General features: G+C 38.7%; 1 protein-coding gene across 1 annotated transcript in view; it reads right to left on the reverse strand.

Annotated features, from left to right (window-relative positions):
* Nucleotides 1-2,183: 2,183 nt before the first annotated feature.
* TMEM47 (transmembrane protein 47) overlaps nucleotides 2,184-17,802 on the reverse strand; it is a 31,150-nt gene continuing 15,531 nt past the window's right edge. Inside the window, exons 2-3 of the mRNA XM_083612437.1 lie at nucleotides 14,030-14,170; nucleotides 2,184-7,561 (exon numbers count right to left, since the gene is read on the reverse strand). Coding sequence (XP_083468563.1) covers nucleotides 7,383-7,561; nucleotides 14,030-14,170 — 320 coding nt within the window. The 3' untranslated portion in view covers nucleotides 2,184-7,382. The remainder of the gene's footprint in view (nucleotides 7,562-14,029; nucleotides 14,171-17,802) is intronic.

Genomic DNA, 17,802 nt, shown 5'->3' on the forward strand with positions numbered 1-17,802 from the left:
TTAATCTTAGTCCTTTGTATTTTTTCTTCATCTACCAAGTGTATTGTGGCTATGAGAAGCAACTGTGCTTTTTTCACATGTCAGCTGTCTGAATCCCAATACATCCAGTTAGCTTAGTGCAGAACAGGTTGACTGTAGAAAAATTAATTAACTAAACTGCTTTCAGGCTTCTCAATAAGTTATGAAAACTATTTTTATATAAAAAAAACTTGCTCAAAAGACAATTGTAAGGCTTGTTAATTATTTCCTAGTATCTATTGTCTTTGCACTGAAATCAAATAAAAACTGTGGATTTTTGTTTTTAATCGTTGACTATATTGCCCACACTATACTTCAAACATTTAATTTAAAACTGCGGCAACCTGCAATGTGTGATCAAACCTCACTTCCTTGTTTACTTGCAACATACAGCCTCCTTTATTAAGATAACAGTTCTTAATACTCAGGCACACTTTCAGCTATTGCTCCACAACATTCTGACTTGGAAACACTTGGAATTAAGATTTCAGCAAACTTCTGCGGTGCTCAGATGGCTAAAATTCAAGAATGCAACATATAAGTCCATCAGCTTGCTACCATTTCAGTGACTTGGAGAACATATATGTCATTAGAGGTTAAATTGGAAAAGTGATTGGAAAAGTCATCATAAAGTTATAAAGGAGGCTGGGAAGACAGAATTTATTGATGCCATCATGCGGCAGATATTTATTATAATGATCATTGTTGTTACTCACTGTTGCAAAATAAACTTGTATAAATTGCTCTACCTATGGAAGAACATATGTTCTGTCTTGATTGCTTATCAGCTGCTTTCACTTGGTTTTCTGGAACATTTTAACAGGCTAGCCAAAGTATATGTGTAATGGTCACAATTTAGAAAACTGTTTAACTAGCTGTGATGCTGATGCTTTTTTCTAATGGCCCAATGTCTGTATTGTGCAAAACAGATATCCCGATAAGTTAAGTTTCTGTAGGAGCCCTGCAAAGCACAGTGATCAATTGGGTATACAAGGAGTGAGATTATCTTTCAGGTATCCTGATCCCAAGCTGTACACCTTGAACTTAGCTTGGTCGCTAATGGGCCACCAGTGCATGTTTTTTCAGCAGCTGAGTAACATGGTGGTAATACCCTGGTGGTCTTCAACTAGTGGGTCAAGTCAGGAATGAGTACCAAGTTGCAGTCTGATCTAAGGTGGGTCACACCAGCAGGTAGACTACTAGCCTAAACCATATTGAATGACAAAAAGACTTCTGAAATGTGAAAGCTTAAACTGCTGCTTAAGGAAATATATCTCAAGGAAAACATTTGAGCACATCTAGGAGGTAAGAAAGTAGCCCATCTAGGAGAAGGAAAACTCTGATCCTAAACCTCCACTGTATTATGATATGTTCAGAAGATATGTTCAGAAGAAAAGACTGAGGAGTAAACCCTACACAAATCCAGAGTGGAGGGTCTAAGACAGTTGGATTGCGCCTTGTATGTCTCCTTCCAGCAACTCCTGCAGCCAAGCTGATGCCAAATGTATTGCTCTGCTTTCCATTGAAGCACATTAGCAAGGCCAAGGGGGGGAGGTCCTGTTGTCTGGGCAGCCCAGGACCTCCATACACACTGTCCAGGTTTGAACCCCAGGGTGGTCATTTTGGCATTGCTAACACAGTGGTTTGACTTCAGCCCCAGAGGCACCCTCCATTGTCTCTCGAAACAAACAAGATTCCAACAACATTTCCAGGCTTCTAATGTTTCATTTTAATGTAGTTTTGTGGCATAGACTGAAAGAATGGTATTGTTTTCCTGTTGTTGTTTCCCACAACAAACTACAGTAACTCAGAAAGCTTGGTTTAAGAGACTGGGACTGCCATTCTCTACCACCTACCTTGGAGCAAGCCCAAGTTAATCAGTTAATCAGATAAATAAGATGAGCGACTTGGCAAGTTGCACAAGAATGGAAACCAATCAGTGCCTAGTTTCTGTTCCTTAGGCCAGGTCACCAAACTAAATTTAGTTCATGCATTTTTAATCTCTGAGGGCAATTACCAAGCAGAACACTGCAGAGGAGAGTTCCAACCATATGGTGCTTAGCTTGATGCCATGCATTCATCTCACACATTTCATTACTCCACAGGTGCATCTAAGGAAGCTGGTAATACTTGAAATATGTACATAAGACAAACAGTGTGTTACATTTATGTATCAGGATTTTTTTTTATTTGGATTACTTTTTCAACATACAACCTAATGTTAGCTACAAAAGTTGTGAAATGGTAATACTACGAACTGAAAGCGGGGGGGGGGACCACCCCACCAAGTTTTGATTTCTTCTTTTTCTTTTTAAAAAAGTACATTTACAGCTTTTCCCATGACTAAGATAAACCACATTTTGATGGATCGTTTAATAAAACATAGCATACATTTAGAAAAAAAATAAATTATAAAAACATTAAAGAAACTAATACCATCAACAGCATGAAGAACCCTTCATTGTTCATTGTCAAGAGACAGAAATGAAATCTCTAGGCACAGTTTTAGGCATTATAGAGGACACAGAGGCAATAGGTTAGTGTGCACTGTTCTGTACAAAAATACAGTCTGAATAAATTACATTGCTAGCCATAAGATTAAACTTCACTTTATCAGTCAGTTCATTGCATGTTTAATAATATACAGTTTACATGCTAATCCATATATATCTATATCTATATATCTCTCACTTATATTTCAAACACATAGTTCTCTCTATATTTATGTCTTTAAAATTTACATGTTGAGCTTACAAAAGCTGAACGTAGTTGTGCAGGAAATCCAAGAGAGGTCCTAGATAGTTGTCAGCACCGGACAGAATACTTTAAGCTTTAAAAATACAAATATCTAGCCCTGGTTGCAGCTTTGCTATATATAGTTTTATGTGTGTGCACGCGCATCTGCAAGTTAAAACAATATATGTGTAGTGTGAGAATTCATCCTGTTAGTGACATAAAGCCAAATACAACTGAGTGCTAACAATTCAATACAATAATGATAATCATACATTAAAATGTGATCTTTTACACATACAATCAAACACTAAAGTGTCTAATCCCGTAGATAGAAAAGGGTATTTCTGATGTGCATTATAATTCAGTACAGAAATCCTATGCAAGGTAGAAATGTTTCAAAGAAGGTGTAAATGAAGCATTAAAATCTGCACTGAGGTAACAGGGACAACAGGGTGGGGCAAGATGTAATCTTTTTCATTCCTTATTTTTTTCCCCTGGATTTCTTATGGTAAAGACTCAAAAACATTGTACTCATGCTATAGTTAACTGTTCTGATCGCTATGTTACAAAAAGACAGTAAAATTACCGTGCTGTATCCAATTAAGCCATACTCAGATTAGACCCACAGAATTTAACACAGCTAAAATAGTTTTGTCCATTAATTTTAAGGGGTCTTTTCTAACTTTGAATACAACGCTATAGTACTAAAAGAATACTAATAAGAATCCTGGGTTCGCATCTCGTAGTGATTCATAAGGTTAACCAATCAACCTTGCCAGTTTGTCACTGTCATTTCTATTTTCTTTCAAGGGAAGCTGGAGTATCTAGTCAAGAAGACCAAACTATTTCCCCACCGATCTAAACCATGGGCACAGTAACAAACCTGTATATCATGTGCGGTAAATCAAATCACACAAACAGTAGGACTCTGTGGCACAAGTCGTCAAAGGAAGTTAAACCTATGGAACAGAGTCAGGCCTTCACTTCAACTACAAGTTACCACTGTTTACAGCTTGAAATAAAATGAAAGCCCCACACTGGCAACTGCTTATAAAAACATGAAGCTGCCTTTTTTACTATCTTTTCTGGCGGCATCTATCCAAACACTTAGCCATAAATCTTTCTCAGCACTTCTAATGTTGTTGGACCACAACCCCAATGACCCCTGGCTGAAGCTGATCACATCTGAAGTCCCACAACGTCCAGAAGGCCACAGCTTTCCCATCCCTGCTGTACATGAATGAAGTTATGCCTTTCATCATACAAAGTATTGTCACTGGGGCTCTAGTGAATATGGGAGTGTATCTTATAGAATATGGGAAGTATCTTATAGAATGAAAAAAATGGCACAATCATTGAAAGTGGTGGCCACTACTGGGCTTACCAATGCCATAAGCTCCAAATTTTATATCATCGCATATATATTTACAACTCTGCAGAGCCAAACAATAGCCTAACATCCCAGTCCAGAATATAATAATAATATGCCACCATACTTGCTAAACCCTATTCAAAATCCTTTGGCTTATTTAAGCTTCAGTCACCTGTGAATCTACATTCCAGTCTCAGTTGCCAAAATCCCTTTATCCTTTGCTACTGGTGCTGCACAGTCAGTGATTCTCCTTTTCATTCTAAACACCCTCTATCTTTCTTGGATGGATTTATAGCTACATAATTTTTTTTTGTTTTGTCTTATCGTACTCCATCAGCTACCTACCACCATAGTTAGCATCTGTTGCAGGATGAAAGGTAAGAGGGAGCTGACCACATTAATAAGTCTGTTCTGCCAGTGTATGTGTAGTGTAGCAGGGGTGGGGAAACCTGTGGCCATTCAGATGTTGCTGGACTCCCAACTCCAGCCAGAGTGGTCAATGGTCAGGAATGTGGAGAGCTGTAGTCCATCAACATCTGGAAGGCTGTGGTTTTTCCAGCCCTGAAGAACAGGATCACCACAGATGCACTCTTGCTCCTGAATGTGCAGGTTCTTACCACTCCCTCTGCCTCATGCACAAACCTATGTTTGCACACAGATCAGAGTACAGTTTATTTTTTATAAAACAATATTGCATTTTTAATAATGGCATGGGTAAACATATTTATCATGGTTTTATGATTTAGAAAACACACCTTTAATCTCTCTCTGATTTGCTGTAATTAAAATTACTTCTGAGGTCTTAACATTAAAGAACTATAGTTCTATAGTTTTGAGGACTGTGCTCTTAAAGAAAATCCATGCTAGGATATATCTTAATTTCCATTTAACAAAAATAATTGTTTCTAAATATGTATCTTAGAATTGTATACACTGTATAAAAATATTTTCAGAATTGAAAATACCCAATAAGCTGATTGTAAACAAAAATAAATGTTACGTTGTGTAAATCAATTTAAATTTTCTACCCCAGATATTAATCTTGGGTCTTAAATACTTTATATATTTTCTGCAAAATTTAAGTAAGAAATAACTTAAACAAGCTGAGATAAATGCAAATAATTGTCAACCAATCCATTACATTTTGAGGAGAAAATAGTGATACTAATACTATACTGTTAAATTATAATTTTCGTAACAGCTAGTCTCCTACAGAAAACATGTGTTCACTGGATTACTTTTAAAAATAAAATATAAGTGAAACAGCAATTTGCCATATTAGTATATTTTTCTTCTTCTTCAGGAACTTTTAGTTGTGTCGTAGAAAGCATTATTTATTTTAATGATTTCATTTACCAATGAAACTCTGTAATAACTTCCCTCCATTGGGACCCACCTTTCAGTATATGTTTTTTGAGCCAATCGCAACCATTTGGAAATTAGATATTTTTCTTCTACTCCATCTTAATATCATACTAATTTATATAGAAGTTTTCATTTTAAAACAATATTAAAGAAGATATCATTACATTGGCCTTTTTATATACATAACTGTATCATTACCATAGTGCCTCTGCCAAATAGACATCATGGCTGCATTTGGACATCATGATTAACCATGGTTTATCATGATGTGAAAAAGCCAAAGTGAAGCCCTCTTCTCTGGTGTAGCTGTGATATCAGATTAACTGATATTTTGATTAACTGCATTTTAGTGTTATGTCCAACCTAAAATGTGGTTAATTATCACTTTGATTTACTGAAATGAACCAGCTTCATAACCCACAGTTTGCAGGTGGCTTGTTTTGAACAAAACATTATTAGGATTAACTACGTTTTTAACCTCAGTTAATAAAAAGCCATATCAAAAGATTTTAAACCACTTAATGGTGCTGAACCAGAAGAGGAGAGGGCATGGGGGTCCCCCACAAGTCTGAGGGTTGCCTATGCTCATTCCTGTTATAATAAACCATGTAGTGCTAAAGAGATTGTTTCATCAGTGCAAATATTTCTGCTTTTCTGATAGGACAATCTCCCATCACATGCTATTCTGGGGGTTCTCCCAACTCTCCATAATGGATTTGGAGGAGGGACTGGAGAACGGGGAAAGTCCTGTTGCATTAGCAAGAGTCCTTGCGCTCATTTCTGCTAACAGAACAGGTAGCTGAATCCAGCTTCATCATCTAAATGAAGCCAACGCCATGTTTTCTAACTTTGCAAGCACTTGGTTCACCCCATCCTAATCTGGCACATCAAGCTTTAAATCAAGCATTTTGAGAAGAAATTCATATGGGAAAGGATTTATTAAAATATTTTGAAGACTACTCAATATTCAGAAACAGTTCTTGAAAATCTAGATTCATTTCGAACCTTTACTGTTTCAGCCCGCTGTTAAGAATAGGTTGAGCTGACCTATGTTCTCTCTTGATAGTAATACCAATAAACGCCTTCTATAAAAATAGTTGTTCCTTATGGAAACCTTACTGCAGTGTTTGGAAATCAAAAGATGGTCAGGACTAGCACATCTCATGCATGTATTCTCTTCTTTTTATTCTCTCACGGGAGTCAACAGATTCAATGTCCTTCTCTGCTTATACTTGGTTACAGCCGAGACACAAAGTCCAACCACATAATTAGAAGAATGCGCTCCAAGTTTTGACTTCCTGATATACCACAGCTGGCTGGAAAATGTGGATTGCCAAATGTACAAACTTGTGTTGTCAGGAAATAGCAGATTAATATGTACTTTCAACTATGTTCGCTTTTCTCAGCATCCAATCATTTAGAAGTTTGTTTCAGCAAAAGTCCCAATGCACCAATACAACATAGTGGTGTAACTCAGTGACCAATAGAGAATTTGAATCATGTATAATACAAAGGAGCTTCTACTTAGGCCAGTTACTCCCTTGCAGGCTACAGCAAATGCAGGTGCCATATTTTCATTCCAGCTTCTTTCTCATGACGACTGCTGCCACCTTCGTCCTCGAGTGGTACTGATCTTTGCTTACCAAAGGTAATGTATCAGTAGCTTATAGCATTTGCCAGTGTACTGATGAACAGGTGTGATTTTTGCCATTCTTTTAAAGGGGTGTTTAAAAAGTTAATTGCAAGAGTTGTAGCCCAAAGTAAAGGCTGATAAATCAACAGGGCAGACTGCTGGACAATCTACAAAAGTTCTAAAAACACAGAGTTAGAAAAAACAGGACAATCCTTGTATTATTTCTTCTTCGTCTTCTGCTTTTTAAAGTAGCTCCCTTTAATAGTAGTCTTCATAGTTCTTAGGGTTTAGGCAATACAGTATGGCACCCCCAAATGAAAATATAGTTGCACCCCAAGCTAGTCCATAGCCCCAGTTGAACTCATGGTATATTCTCAAATTGACCGTTTCGATGAACTTGATTGGATACAGGACGAGACTGCACACCTGAAGAACCACTGGGGAAAAGAGAAAAGGAGGGAAAGGTCAAATACGAGGCTTCATCCATTTTCTTAGAATAAATAAAATGCTAAATCACTAATCCTTTGGTGGAGTTTTTGGTGTACGCTAAGAGCATACTACATACAGGCAACTCCCAACTTAACACACATTTGGCTCATGTGCAACCATGTATATGTGTGTGCCAGGAAATAAATAAATACCAGTAATTCAATTCAAACCTGGAATAGCTGGAGAGAGTTAGAGAGTCCTCATGGCTCATGAGGAGACCCTCCCTGGAGCCTGAAGAGGATGTCAGTAAGGGTGGATGAAGCCCTGAATAGACCGGAGGCACAGCAGGGGTTTTTTAAGGCTGCTCAGTCTCCCTGCCTAACAGCTGGTGTGTGCGGTAAAACAGCAGCAGCAGTAGTAGCTGCTGCTTTTCCACTCATCCTCCAGCCTTCAGCCAGGCCCAGAGCTTCAATACTGGTTGGTCTGGATTGGAGAGAGAGGGTGTTTAAAGGGGACTCAGGCTTCCAGAACGGAACCCCCACATTAAGTGGAGATTCGCCTGCATTTAGAAATGCAATCTTGATTTCCTGCCTGAACTGTACCACTTTCAAAGTGCAATCTTGATATAAGAACAATCTTGGCATGAAACTTTCTTTAAAAAAAAACACTTCTGAGAAATAGAAAAGGTTAGAACCCTGTCAGTAGCATACTCCTGATTTATTTAGGGCAGCTGTATGGTTCTGGTACTTTAATTTGGCTTGGGAATAAATTGGCAGTCGGTGCAGTCAGACCAGGGTTGGTGTTATGTGCTCAAACTGCCTTTCCCTGGTGAGCAACCTGGTCATTGAATTCTGCACCAGCTGAAGTTTCTGAACCATTTTCAGAGGCAGCACCACATATAATGCATTGCAGTAATCTAACCTAGAAGTTCCTGGAGAATAGACAACAGAAGTTAGGCTATCCCTGTCCAGACAGGGGTGTAGCTGGGCCACCAGCAGATGGAAGGCACTCTGTGCCAATCTGTGCACTTCACTGGCTCCCAGCCTGGACAAGGTGGGATTCTTTGGTCATTTGTTTGCTTTATTAAGAATGTTTATACCCTGTCTTTCCTCAACAAGCTCAAGGGGGCTAACGGCGTAAGCTGCAACTGTAACTTAGTTTTACAAACTGTTGTTAAACAGCAATCAACACTATAAAACAACAGGAGGAAGAAGATGAAACAAATAGCCATAGAAATAGTATCCTGACAGCAATTAAAAAGTACTAGAAAAAGAAAAGAACCACTTATGGCTCACAAATCTTCCTTTAAGTGTTATGTGTATGAGAGAAAACATTCAGCGATGGTTTCCTTCATCTTCCAGGTGAACTGATATGATCCAGTAAGCACTGTAGCTGCTGATGTTTCTAAACCTGAATTTAGCTTCCAATTTATGGGCATAATGCTATTGGAAATTCTCTGAAACAAGTCCTGTTGAAATGACAGAACTAGCACAAAAGCACAGTGGCAGTCATTTCAATTCACATAAAACCGCATTTGTTTCAATAAACCTTGCACAGCATTCCTGGTGGAATGTGCAGTCCATGTAAAATATATTTAATCTAAAATTTATTGAGTCCACGCTCTGGTAACCTTCAGGTTAGACTACTGTAACGTACTATATTTAGCCCACAGAGAATATGGCAATCTAAATATAATCCTATGTATATAGACACATATTTCTGGAACAGGGCAATGGCCTGATATTTCAGGGTTCTGAAGAATAAGCCATATCAATTATCCTTTTCCCTTTACTGCAGATCAGACTTTCTTTGCAATAACAGAAGAACACAGGTGACTAAGCTAATGGCTTCTATAAATAGATCATAAAAGAGTGGGAAAAATAAAGTAGGGGATGATGAAGATAGATAATTTAGGAAAGCTCATTTATAATTATATGACTCGATGTAATAAAGAATATCATTTATCAACTAATTACAACAGAATTCATTTGGAATTGCACATTAAAAATACATATAACCTCCAATTAATATCTTACATTCCTGACACAGCCATATTCTTACCTTCCACACAGTGCAATAAAGCTTCCTAATAATTTGTAACATTCAAATATTTGTTTTGAACAGTAAGTACTCAATAAGAAATAGCCTTGATGTCACTGATTATTACCAAAGCAACGCTGTGCAGTCAAAATTTTATCAGGTCTATGTAACTGTCTGAAAGGCAAAAGTTAAACAAAGTCTATGTACCTGCACGAGTAGTAATAAGATGCCATAAGTAGAGCATTGGCTCTGGATGTGGATGACAAATGTCAGCTGACATGACTATGGTTACAATTATGAATTAGATCCTATGGCAAAGGTACCAAGTGTGCATTAGATTATACCAGGAAGCCCTCTCTAACCCTGTAATGCAGAGGTGGCAGGGGCAGAGGAAGGGGATGCGGTCCGCCCTGGGTGTCACCACTGAGGGGGGTGACAAAATCCTGGGTGGCACTCTCCTGGGAGAGGCATGGTAGCTTGGGCATGCGCAGGCTCCACACTGCCCAAACGGTCCACCTGCTGCCTCCTCCCCCCCCCAGCTGTAGGGCAGCAGAGTGGGAGGAGGCAGGCAGACTCCGGAGGCCCCGCGGTGCACCCCACCTCTATGGGTGGCTCGCCCCACCCCTGGGCGCACTGCCCCAGGTGCCCGAGCGGCTTCCTCTGCCGCTGAGGGGTGAAGGATCTTTTTGGCTCCACAGGCCATATCCTTATCAGGATTGGCCTCGCAGGCCAAATTCAATAGATGGGCAGGGCTGCCCACCTGTCAAAATCCCTTGTATGGCTTTGCAAATCTCCCTAGCTCCCCTTTAACCCCTGACATTAGAGAGTTCAAAGTGAGAATGGGAAGACTTGTGCAGGCTTTAAGACAGCCCCTGTGCTCCTGTATGAACATCTCAGGTCTTTTTATTTTTGCAAAGAAGGAGCCACCCTCCTTCCCCTTTAAACATTGGAGCAAATCGCCTCTCCCACTGCTCTCAACATCCGTTCCACAGAATCCATGTCCGCTTTATCCTTTTTCTTCTTGGCTTGTAACAGATACCCATGAAAGGTTAGCAGCCTTGGTCTGGATTTGGACCCCTGTTGACTTGAAAGGAACAGTGGTATAGTCCCTGTCTTTGGATCCTGCAGATCTTGCCAATTATAGGTAGGCGTACAATACTTGATACTTGAGTGGGTGGTTGCTGAACAACTGCAGAGTTCTTGCAAATGCGGAATGGGTATTAAGTGGCACCTGTAGTAGTGCCAATTCTGCTGATCGAAACAGTCAAGATAACTGTGAGCTGAGAGCTTGTTGGACCCTGGGTGAGAACCTGGAGGCTGAGAGGGGGGGTGTGAGAAGCAAAATGAATTGATATTGCGTATATATATTAGTAATTTTTAATAATGTAACATCTTTATTTTTTAACATTTTCTTTAAGTTGTCACATGCTGCCTTTTTGTATGCTGCATATATATATATATATATATATATATATATATATATATATATATCACAATTGCTATATTACTTAATATCAATAATCAAAACTTGGTTCAATTGGTATAGAATGCCTGACTATTGTTAGGTGCAGGCTGGTGTGATTGTTTTACACCTCATTTAACACATCTTCATGAATCACCTGTTAGTTTCTAGACTCAACTCAAGCTACTGGTTTAAATGGTCGGAGCACTGGCACTGAGCACTGAGCCAGCAAGTGCCTTATCTCATGTCATTCCAAACAAATTTTGAGTGCCTTGCCCCATAATTCCCAAACAAACATCAAGATCTTCTAATGAGCCGTCCCTGCTATATGATCCATACTTGGGCAGCTAAAGCAGGATTCTGTAGTGGAGAAATGTCCTTTGTCAGTTGTCTTTCATTGTATCTTTTTTTGGAACATCTTCAATCCACCAAATTGTTAATTTATGTGTATGTTCTCTTGCTGTTTTATTTGAGTGTGGTTTAAGTTTTATAGCGTGCTTAAAGTGCTATTTTGATTGTATGGGAATCTTGTGTTCTCAAAAGTGCTGTATTGCATGCTGGGGGCAGAGAGAAGTTGGCATTGCAACAACAGGAGCACAAACATTTCTTCTTGCCAAATAGAGCATTATTTCCCCCTGCCTTGTGCTGCCCTAGGGGTTCTCCCAACCCCCCAGAGCTGAGGGGGAGCAGGGAGTTTAGGGATGAGAGGGGGAAGCCCTGGTGCATTAGTGGGACTCCTTGTGCTGGCTATTGCAAGCACAGCTAATCAGTTGAATCTGGCCCATGCGTTTTATATTGAATATAATTTGTTCATCTAGGCTGAGATCTAGTGGCTTCCATATTATTGTGGAATTACACAGAAGGCAACTACTAGAAGTGACTAGAAAAAATAATAATAGAAAAAGGAAGCCTAGAAGACATTTTTTTTAAATAAAAAAGCAATTTAAAACTCATTTTTAGTAAACCATTCTGTTGCCAGCACTGTGTCAATTATGCTAGATAAAAACAATATATTTCATTAATCTATTTTGCTAATTTCTTTGACGACTCATTGAGATATAGAATTCTGGTAGCCTAAACTCATGTGCCCTCTGCTAAACTACAGTGGTTTAACTAAAATAATGGAAACAGCAGGGGGCAGTAGGATACTTCCCCTTATCACTATTTCAATTCTTGAAATACTAAGGACCTATCTTTCCACCTCCTTGTAAATGGATTTTTAAAATCCATCTAGCAGAGAAGATGGCCTTGTCATTCTCTCCATTATGGGATATCATACAGGCTTACTGTTTCAGTTCCAGCACAGATATGATTGACAGAATGGAGGGATGCTGTGCCTGGAAAACTTCAGGGAGAAAAAACTGTTACTGGCTAACCCAAAGGACACTGAAGTGCATACCAAGTGGTGATTTCAATGCAGATAGTATGCACTGCATTATCCTTTGGGCTGATCTGTTTATGTGGGTCTTTCTTAAAAGTATTTCTGAGCACAAATTCTTTCCTTTGAAGCTTTGCAAAATAAAATAAAGGCTTTACAATGTGATGGCTGTTACAAAAAGTAAATCTGACACAATGAAATTGATTCTTCCTGTGAAGCATGGGGAAGATATAAACACCTTTCAGTTTAATCCTATTTATTTTCATACAGATGGTTTTGAGAGCTAGTACTTAAGGGACTTTTACAATCAAATATTTGAAAAGAATAGCATTAAGCTGAAAGAAAGAAAGAAAGAAAGAAAGAAAGAAAGAAAGAAACCATCAACACCATCAAAAGTTGCTGCATATAGGCTGCAACTTTTTCATTAAACATAGTGGGATTTATTATCACTTAAACATAAATAATTTGCACTGTTAATGGCTCTGTACTTACAAAGGCCTGGAATGTGGACAGTGATGATTACCCTATATTAAATTTCAAAATGCAACACTACTAGGTTAAATACCAATAGACTTCTTGCAAAAGTAATGCACCTCTGTCATATAACAGGATATAGAGTTCATTTGCTCAAGTAGCTGGACTGTGGGTTGTTGAATAGCTGACAGCTCCATGCAGTCCTGTTCATGGATTCTTCATACGGTAGATTATTGTTATTAATATCCCACCTTTTCCCCCGACCGGGACTCAAGGTGGCTTACAGATAAAATAGAAAAAGTAAAAACAGAAAAGATAGTAATTTAAAAAGCAGTTAAACACTAATAGAATTAAAACATTAAAAAAGATATATTTTAAAATACAGGTAATAATAATAAGGGGGGAAAGGACCAGGAAACCCAGCCAGATGGGCAGGGTACTATTACTATTACTATTACTATTGCTATTACTATTACTATTGTTGTTGTTATTCAGTAGAGACAGCCTATGATGAATTGCAGTGCAAACATGGGGAATGAGCAGTCATCTCCATATTCATAAGTACAGTAAAAAAGTGAAGCTATGATTACAAATCTCCACATGTTCAACTTGGTTTGCGACAGATTTTCACCACACAGGTATGTACCCAACTGAATGGAAGAATTCGATAAGAATGAACTGACACTCTGATAATAACCCTTTAAATCACATCAATCTCATGACTATTTTCACATACCAGGGAATGAAAAAATTTGAAAAAGCCCAGTTTATGTAAAGAACCTCTGGATCACTTGATATTCTTGAGTTTTCAAATGAGAAATAAGGGATTGTTTTTTTAAAAATAGCATGATAATGCTTCAGAATGCAAGACAGGTTGAGTTAAGGCATCAATTACTGCACATGAATGCTTAGCTGTGAATGATTTGGCCATGGGTGCTAGAGATTCCTTGTCATGTAAGCAAAGGTTGATCATGCTGTATAATCAAGAACTTCTGAAATAACCTTGGGCAATGATCTGATTATTGGCTTACAATGTACAATGAGTCACTCTTTCCTGCACAAACGTAAAACTACAGCTAGGAAATTCTAGCATACTTCAGAGAACCAATCTGTTTGATTTACCTGCTGCAAACAGCATGACAGCAACTGGTCTGTAGAACCGCCTCCGGGATCCCACACAGATAGAAATTAATCCAACCAAGAAAGCTATAAGAATTATGGCGGCACCACCCAACAGCATAGAAAGTGTAGCGATCTGCCAGTCTGCAGAGAGAAGGAAACACAAATAATTGAAACTAGATAGTAACTCATATAAAAAGGATGTCTATGTAAAATGCAAAAACAAACCAAGACTCCAGTAAACACAGAAAGGTGGTATTCATAACAGAAAACACAATTGCATTCAGACTTTTAAAAATAGCTTTTCAGGACAGTTCTCTTAGTCAGATTTAAGATGCTATCTGTATGTATTCTATTTTAGGTACCAAAGGAAAAACTGCAAGATTCTGTGTAATGCAGATATTGGGTGCTTATAAAATTGACCATTTATCTCTTCACCACTTTCCTATAGTAGTTAATGGGATTCCCCTTCCTTAATTTACAGCACAATCCTATGCATGTTTTCTCCCAGGGAAGTGTGGCAGAACTGTAGCTTTAGTTATAAAAGGTTTGCAATAGTGAGGAGCTCAATAGAACTTGGTATGACTAAAGTAGAATGGAAAAACTCATAGTAAAACCATCAGAGGGCTATTTGCAAATTATCACACTCAGGAGTGCCAGCTTGGCTTTGTGACCATGGGTGCCCAGGGCTGTGGGTGCCATGTGGCATGCATGGCCCTGACACCAAACCTTTTCCATGCCTGGCCCCTGGGGAATTTTGTGGGTGCTTGGGCACCCAGGACCCCGGGTAGCTGGCACCTATGAACGCACTTGAATTTCAACAGTTAGTTAGCTAGAGCTATTAATGGCCCAATAACCCTAAGGTGCATTTGAATGATGGGTGGAACATAAATACACCAAAACAAATGATACTTCTGATTGAAAACAATTCTGTTGTTTCAGATATACTTGTCCAGGCTACAATTTATATTTATTTTAAAGATTTATAGCCTGTTATTCATTGGCACAAATATCAGGGTAGGATACAACATAAAAAAACACAAGCAAGCAAAGTTCAAGTCAGCTAAACAGAGAAGGCTAAAACGGACACTCATTCAAAACCTAAAAATAGGAACTACTTCACTTGGCACCAAAATGACAACCATGTCGGACGACGTGCAAGGGGAGGGCATCCCACAGAGAAAAATCCATCTTGTTTTACCACCAAATGAATCTCCTCTAACAGTGGAATGCAAAGAAGAGCCCCAGCGGCTAATCTTAAAACATTCAGGGCCACAGTTCAACAGTATGTGGAGACCATTTATAATATAAAATATCATTAGTCAGCTATTTTGCAAGAAAATAGGAGCACAGGGGAACTGAATCCATTCTTTCAGGCCCTGCAGTTGGATCCTGGTGGTGGGAAGGGCTGTAGCTCACTGGAAGCACATGCTTTCCATGCAAAAAGTCCCACATTCTCCAGGTCGAGATGGAAAAGTCTCTTGTTTGAAGTCTTGGAGATCTACAGCCAGTCAGCAGCAACAATACTACACTAGATAGGCCAATGATCTTAGTTGAGATTCCTGCACTAGGGGCTGAACTAGATGGCCTCAGGGTCCCTTCCAACTCTATGATTTTATGATCACTCACACACAGATAAAAATATAGCTGCCCCCATGTGTACATTGGGGGCAGTCATCTTTTTCTCTTGTTAACTACCCAGGAAGGGGTACTCTGTCATACCATACTACATCTTCCAGTAGCTTTTTAGTGAAATGTGTTCAATCAGTGCAGGAAGACCACTTGCTAAATGGTCTTTAAAAGAAAGGAAAAATGTCAGGAAGGACCTTGGACGTACTTATAATTTTATTTTATTTTTTAAGTGTACGGATTTTTCTTCCTAGGTTGACTTAGGACGGGACACCACTGGCTTCTTTGCCTCACACAGAAAAATGTATTTGGTGAGCCTAGGTAAGAACAACAATTTGCAACAAATTAGACTACAGGATTTTGTGCTTTGTGTAGACAAAAGTTTTTTTTATACTGTATAACTTTGGGAACTTAGTTTGCATGCTCTCCAATCCCACAGTTGTATTAATTTTAAAACAGGACTTCTCCGCAAAAGAAATAGGGCATTATGTTATATAATTGATGGCACAAAATCAGGTTAAACACAATACACCAAATAATCTTGGGCTGAGATTTTCAAAGCCAATTTAATGAGTGTGGTGAATTAAAATCCCCCAGCTAATTTAGAATTTCTTAATGCAAGAGTTCTAAAGGCTCTTCAAGCTAATGAAATGTAGCAAGAGCTGAGGCAAGGGTAGAGCTGCTCTCAAATTCAAGAGCAAATTCTGTCACACATGTGTATAATATTTATTTTACTTTAGAAAGAGAACTGTAGGTAGTTGAATGTTTTATGCAACCCCCCCCCAACCAAAACACTCAACACACCAGAACAGAACAGTACTGTACTGTTAAACAGAGAGATGTAAGTAATTGAAGGCTTATGAAAGAATTCAACAAAACTTTCTTTGGTTCCAACAAGTCCTGTTTGGATGCTCAAGTTAACATCACATGAGGGACCCTGCACCAGCCACTTCCCAACACTATACAAATGTTTGGGAGGAAGTCTGCAGCAGGGCAGCATAACCAAAAGCAAGTAGGGTGTCTCCTGTGACCTCAAACTCTGGGTGCTTAGTCTGTAATCACTTTAGGATTGGGGGGGGGGGGCTGGTCAAGAGTTTCTAAAAGGTATGAAAATGAGCCATGCATAAGATTTAACTTAATTCTATATGTGAAGCTGTAATGGAAGTGTGGATAATTGCATAGTGATACATTCATTGTGTTCAATTTTTATTACAACTGGAGTGGAGAAAATTACCTATCACATTATATCAATACCACACTGTTAATACATGGATACAAGTTTTAAAGAAACAAGCCACTACCTTTGACACGTGATAGTCTTACATAAACAGATATAGATCCCCCAACTCCCCCACTCAAAAAAGAAAAGAAAAGAAAGAAAAGCATATTGAATGAAATCATGGTAGGAGGAACATATGGTGAATTTGTGATAGCCAGTTCACGGATAAATGATTAATCACTATACCTTTGTTTAAGAGTCAGTTCTCTAGTATCCCATTGAATGAAATGGACTTTTTCACACCTGCTTGGAAGAAAAGTCCTCAGTCAAATCACTGTACTCCTAACCTTCATGGACAGTGTTGGAAACAACACATTGATCCCCAGTCTCTAGCTAGCATTGGGGAGGGGCCTGCCTGAGTCATAATGGTAGGGCTGCATTTAGTGAAAATGACCCTGCTCTCCTGCCTCATAACTGACTGGCAAAATAGGTCTACAGCAGCACAGGAATGCAATGCATATGAAATGTATACTGAGTAAGGTCACTGCATGCAGGCCACTTTTCCTGTGGCAGCTGATTTAAACTATCTTCACACTGTGTCCCTTTGTGGACCTACAGGCTCTTTTTTGTAGTTTTGTGGCAGTACAATGAGTTACCGGTAATACACAAGAGTGTATCACGCATACCACTCCTAACTATGGATTGCTGGCTCAGATAGAACAGATCTAGTTTATGTCACAATTAACTTTCTTTTATTCTTTTAATTTATTTTTTCCTTGTTCTTCAGCTAGGGAACCTTAGAGCAGATAACGAAAGATTTAAAAATACAATAAAACAACATTAAAACTGCAGACTATAAAACACCTTTTGAAATAAATTAGTGACAGCTTGGTTGAAATGCAATAGAAAACTACAATATGGAAAATGC

The sequence above is a fragment of the Podarcis filfolensis genome (genome assembly GCF_964270895.1).
Source record: "Podarcis filfolensis genome assembly, chromosome: 4".
Taxonomy (NCBI): domain Eukaryota; kingdom Metazoa; phylum Chordata; class Lepidosauria; order Squamata; family Lacertidae; genus Podarcis; species Podarcis filfolensis.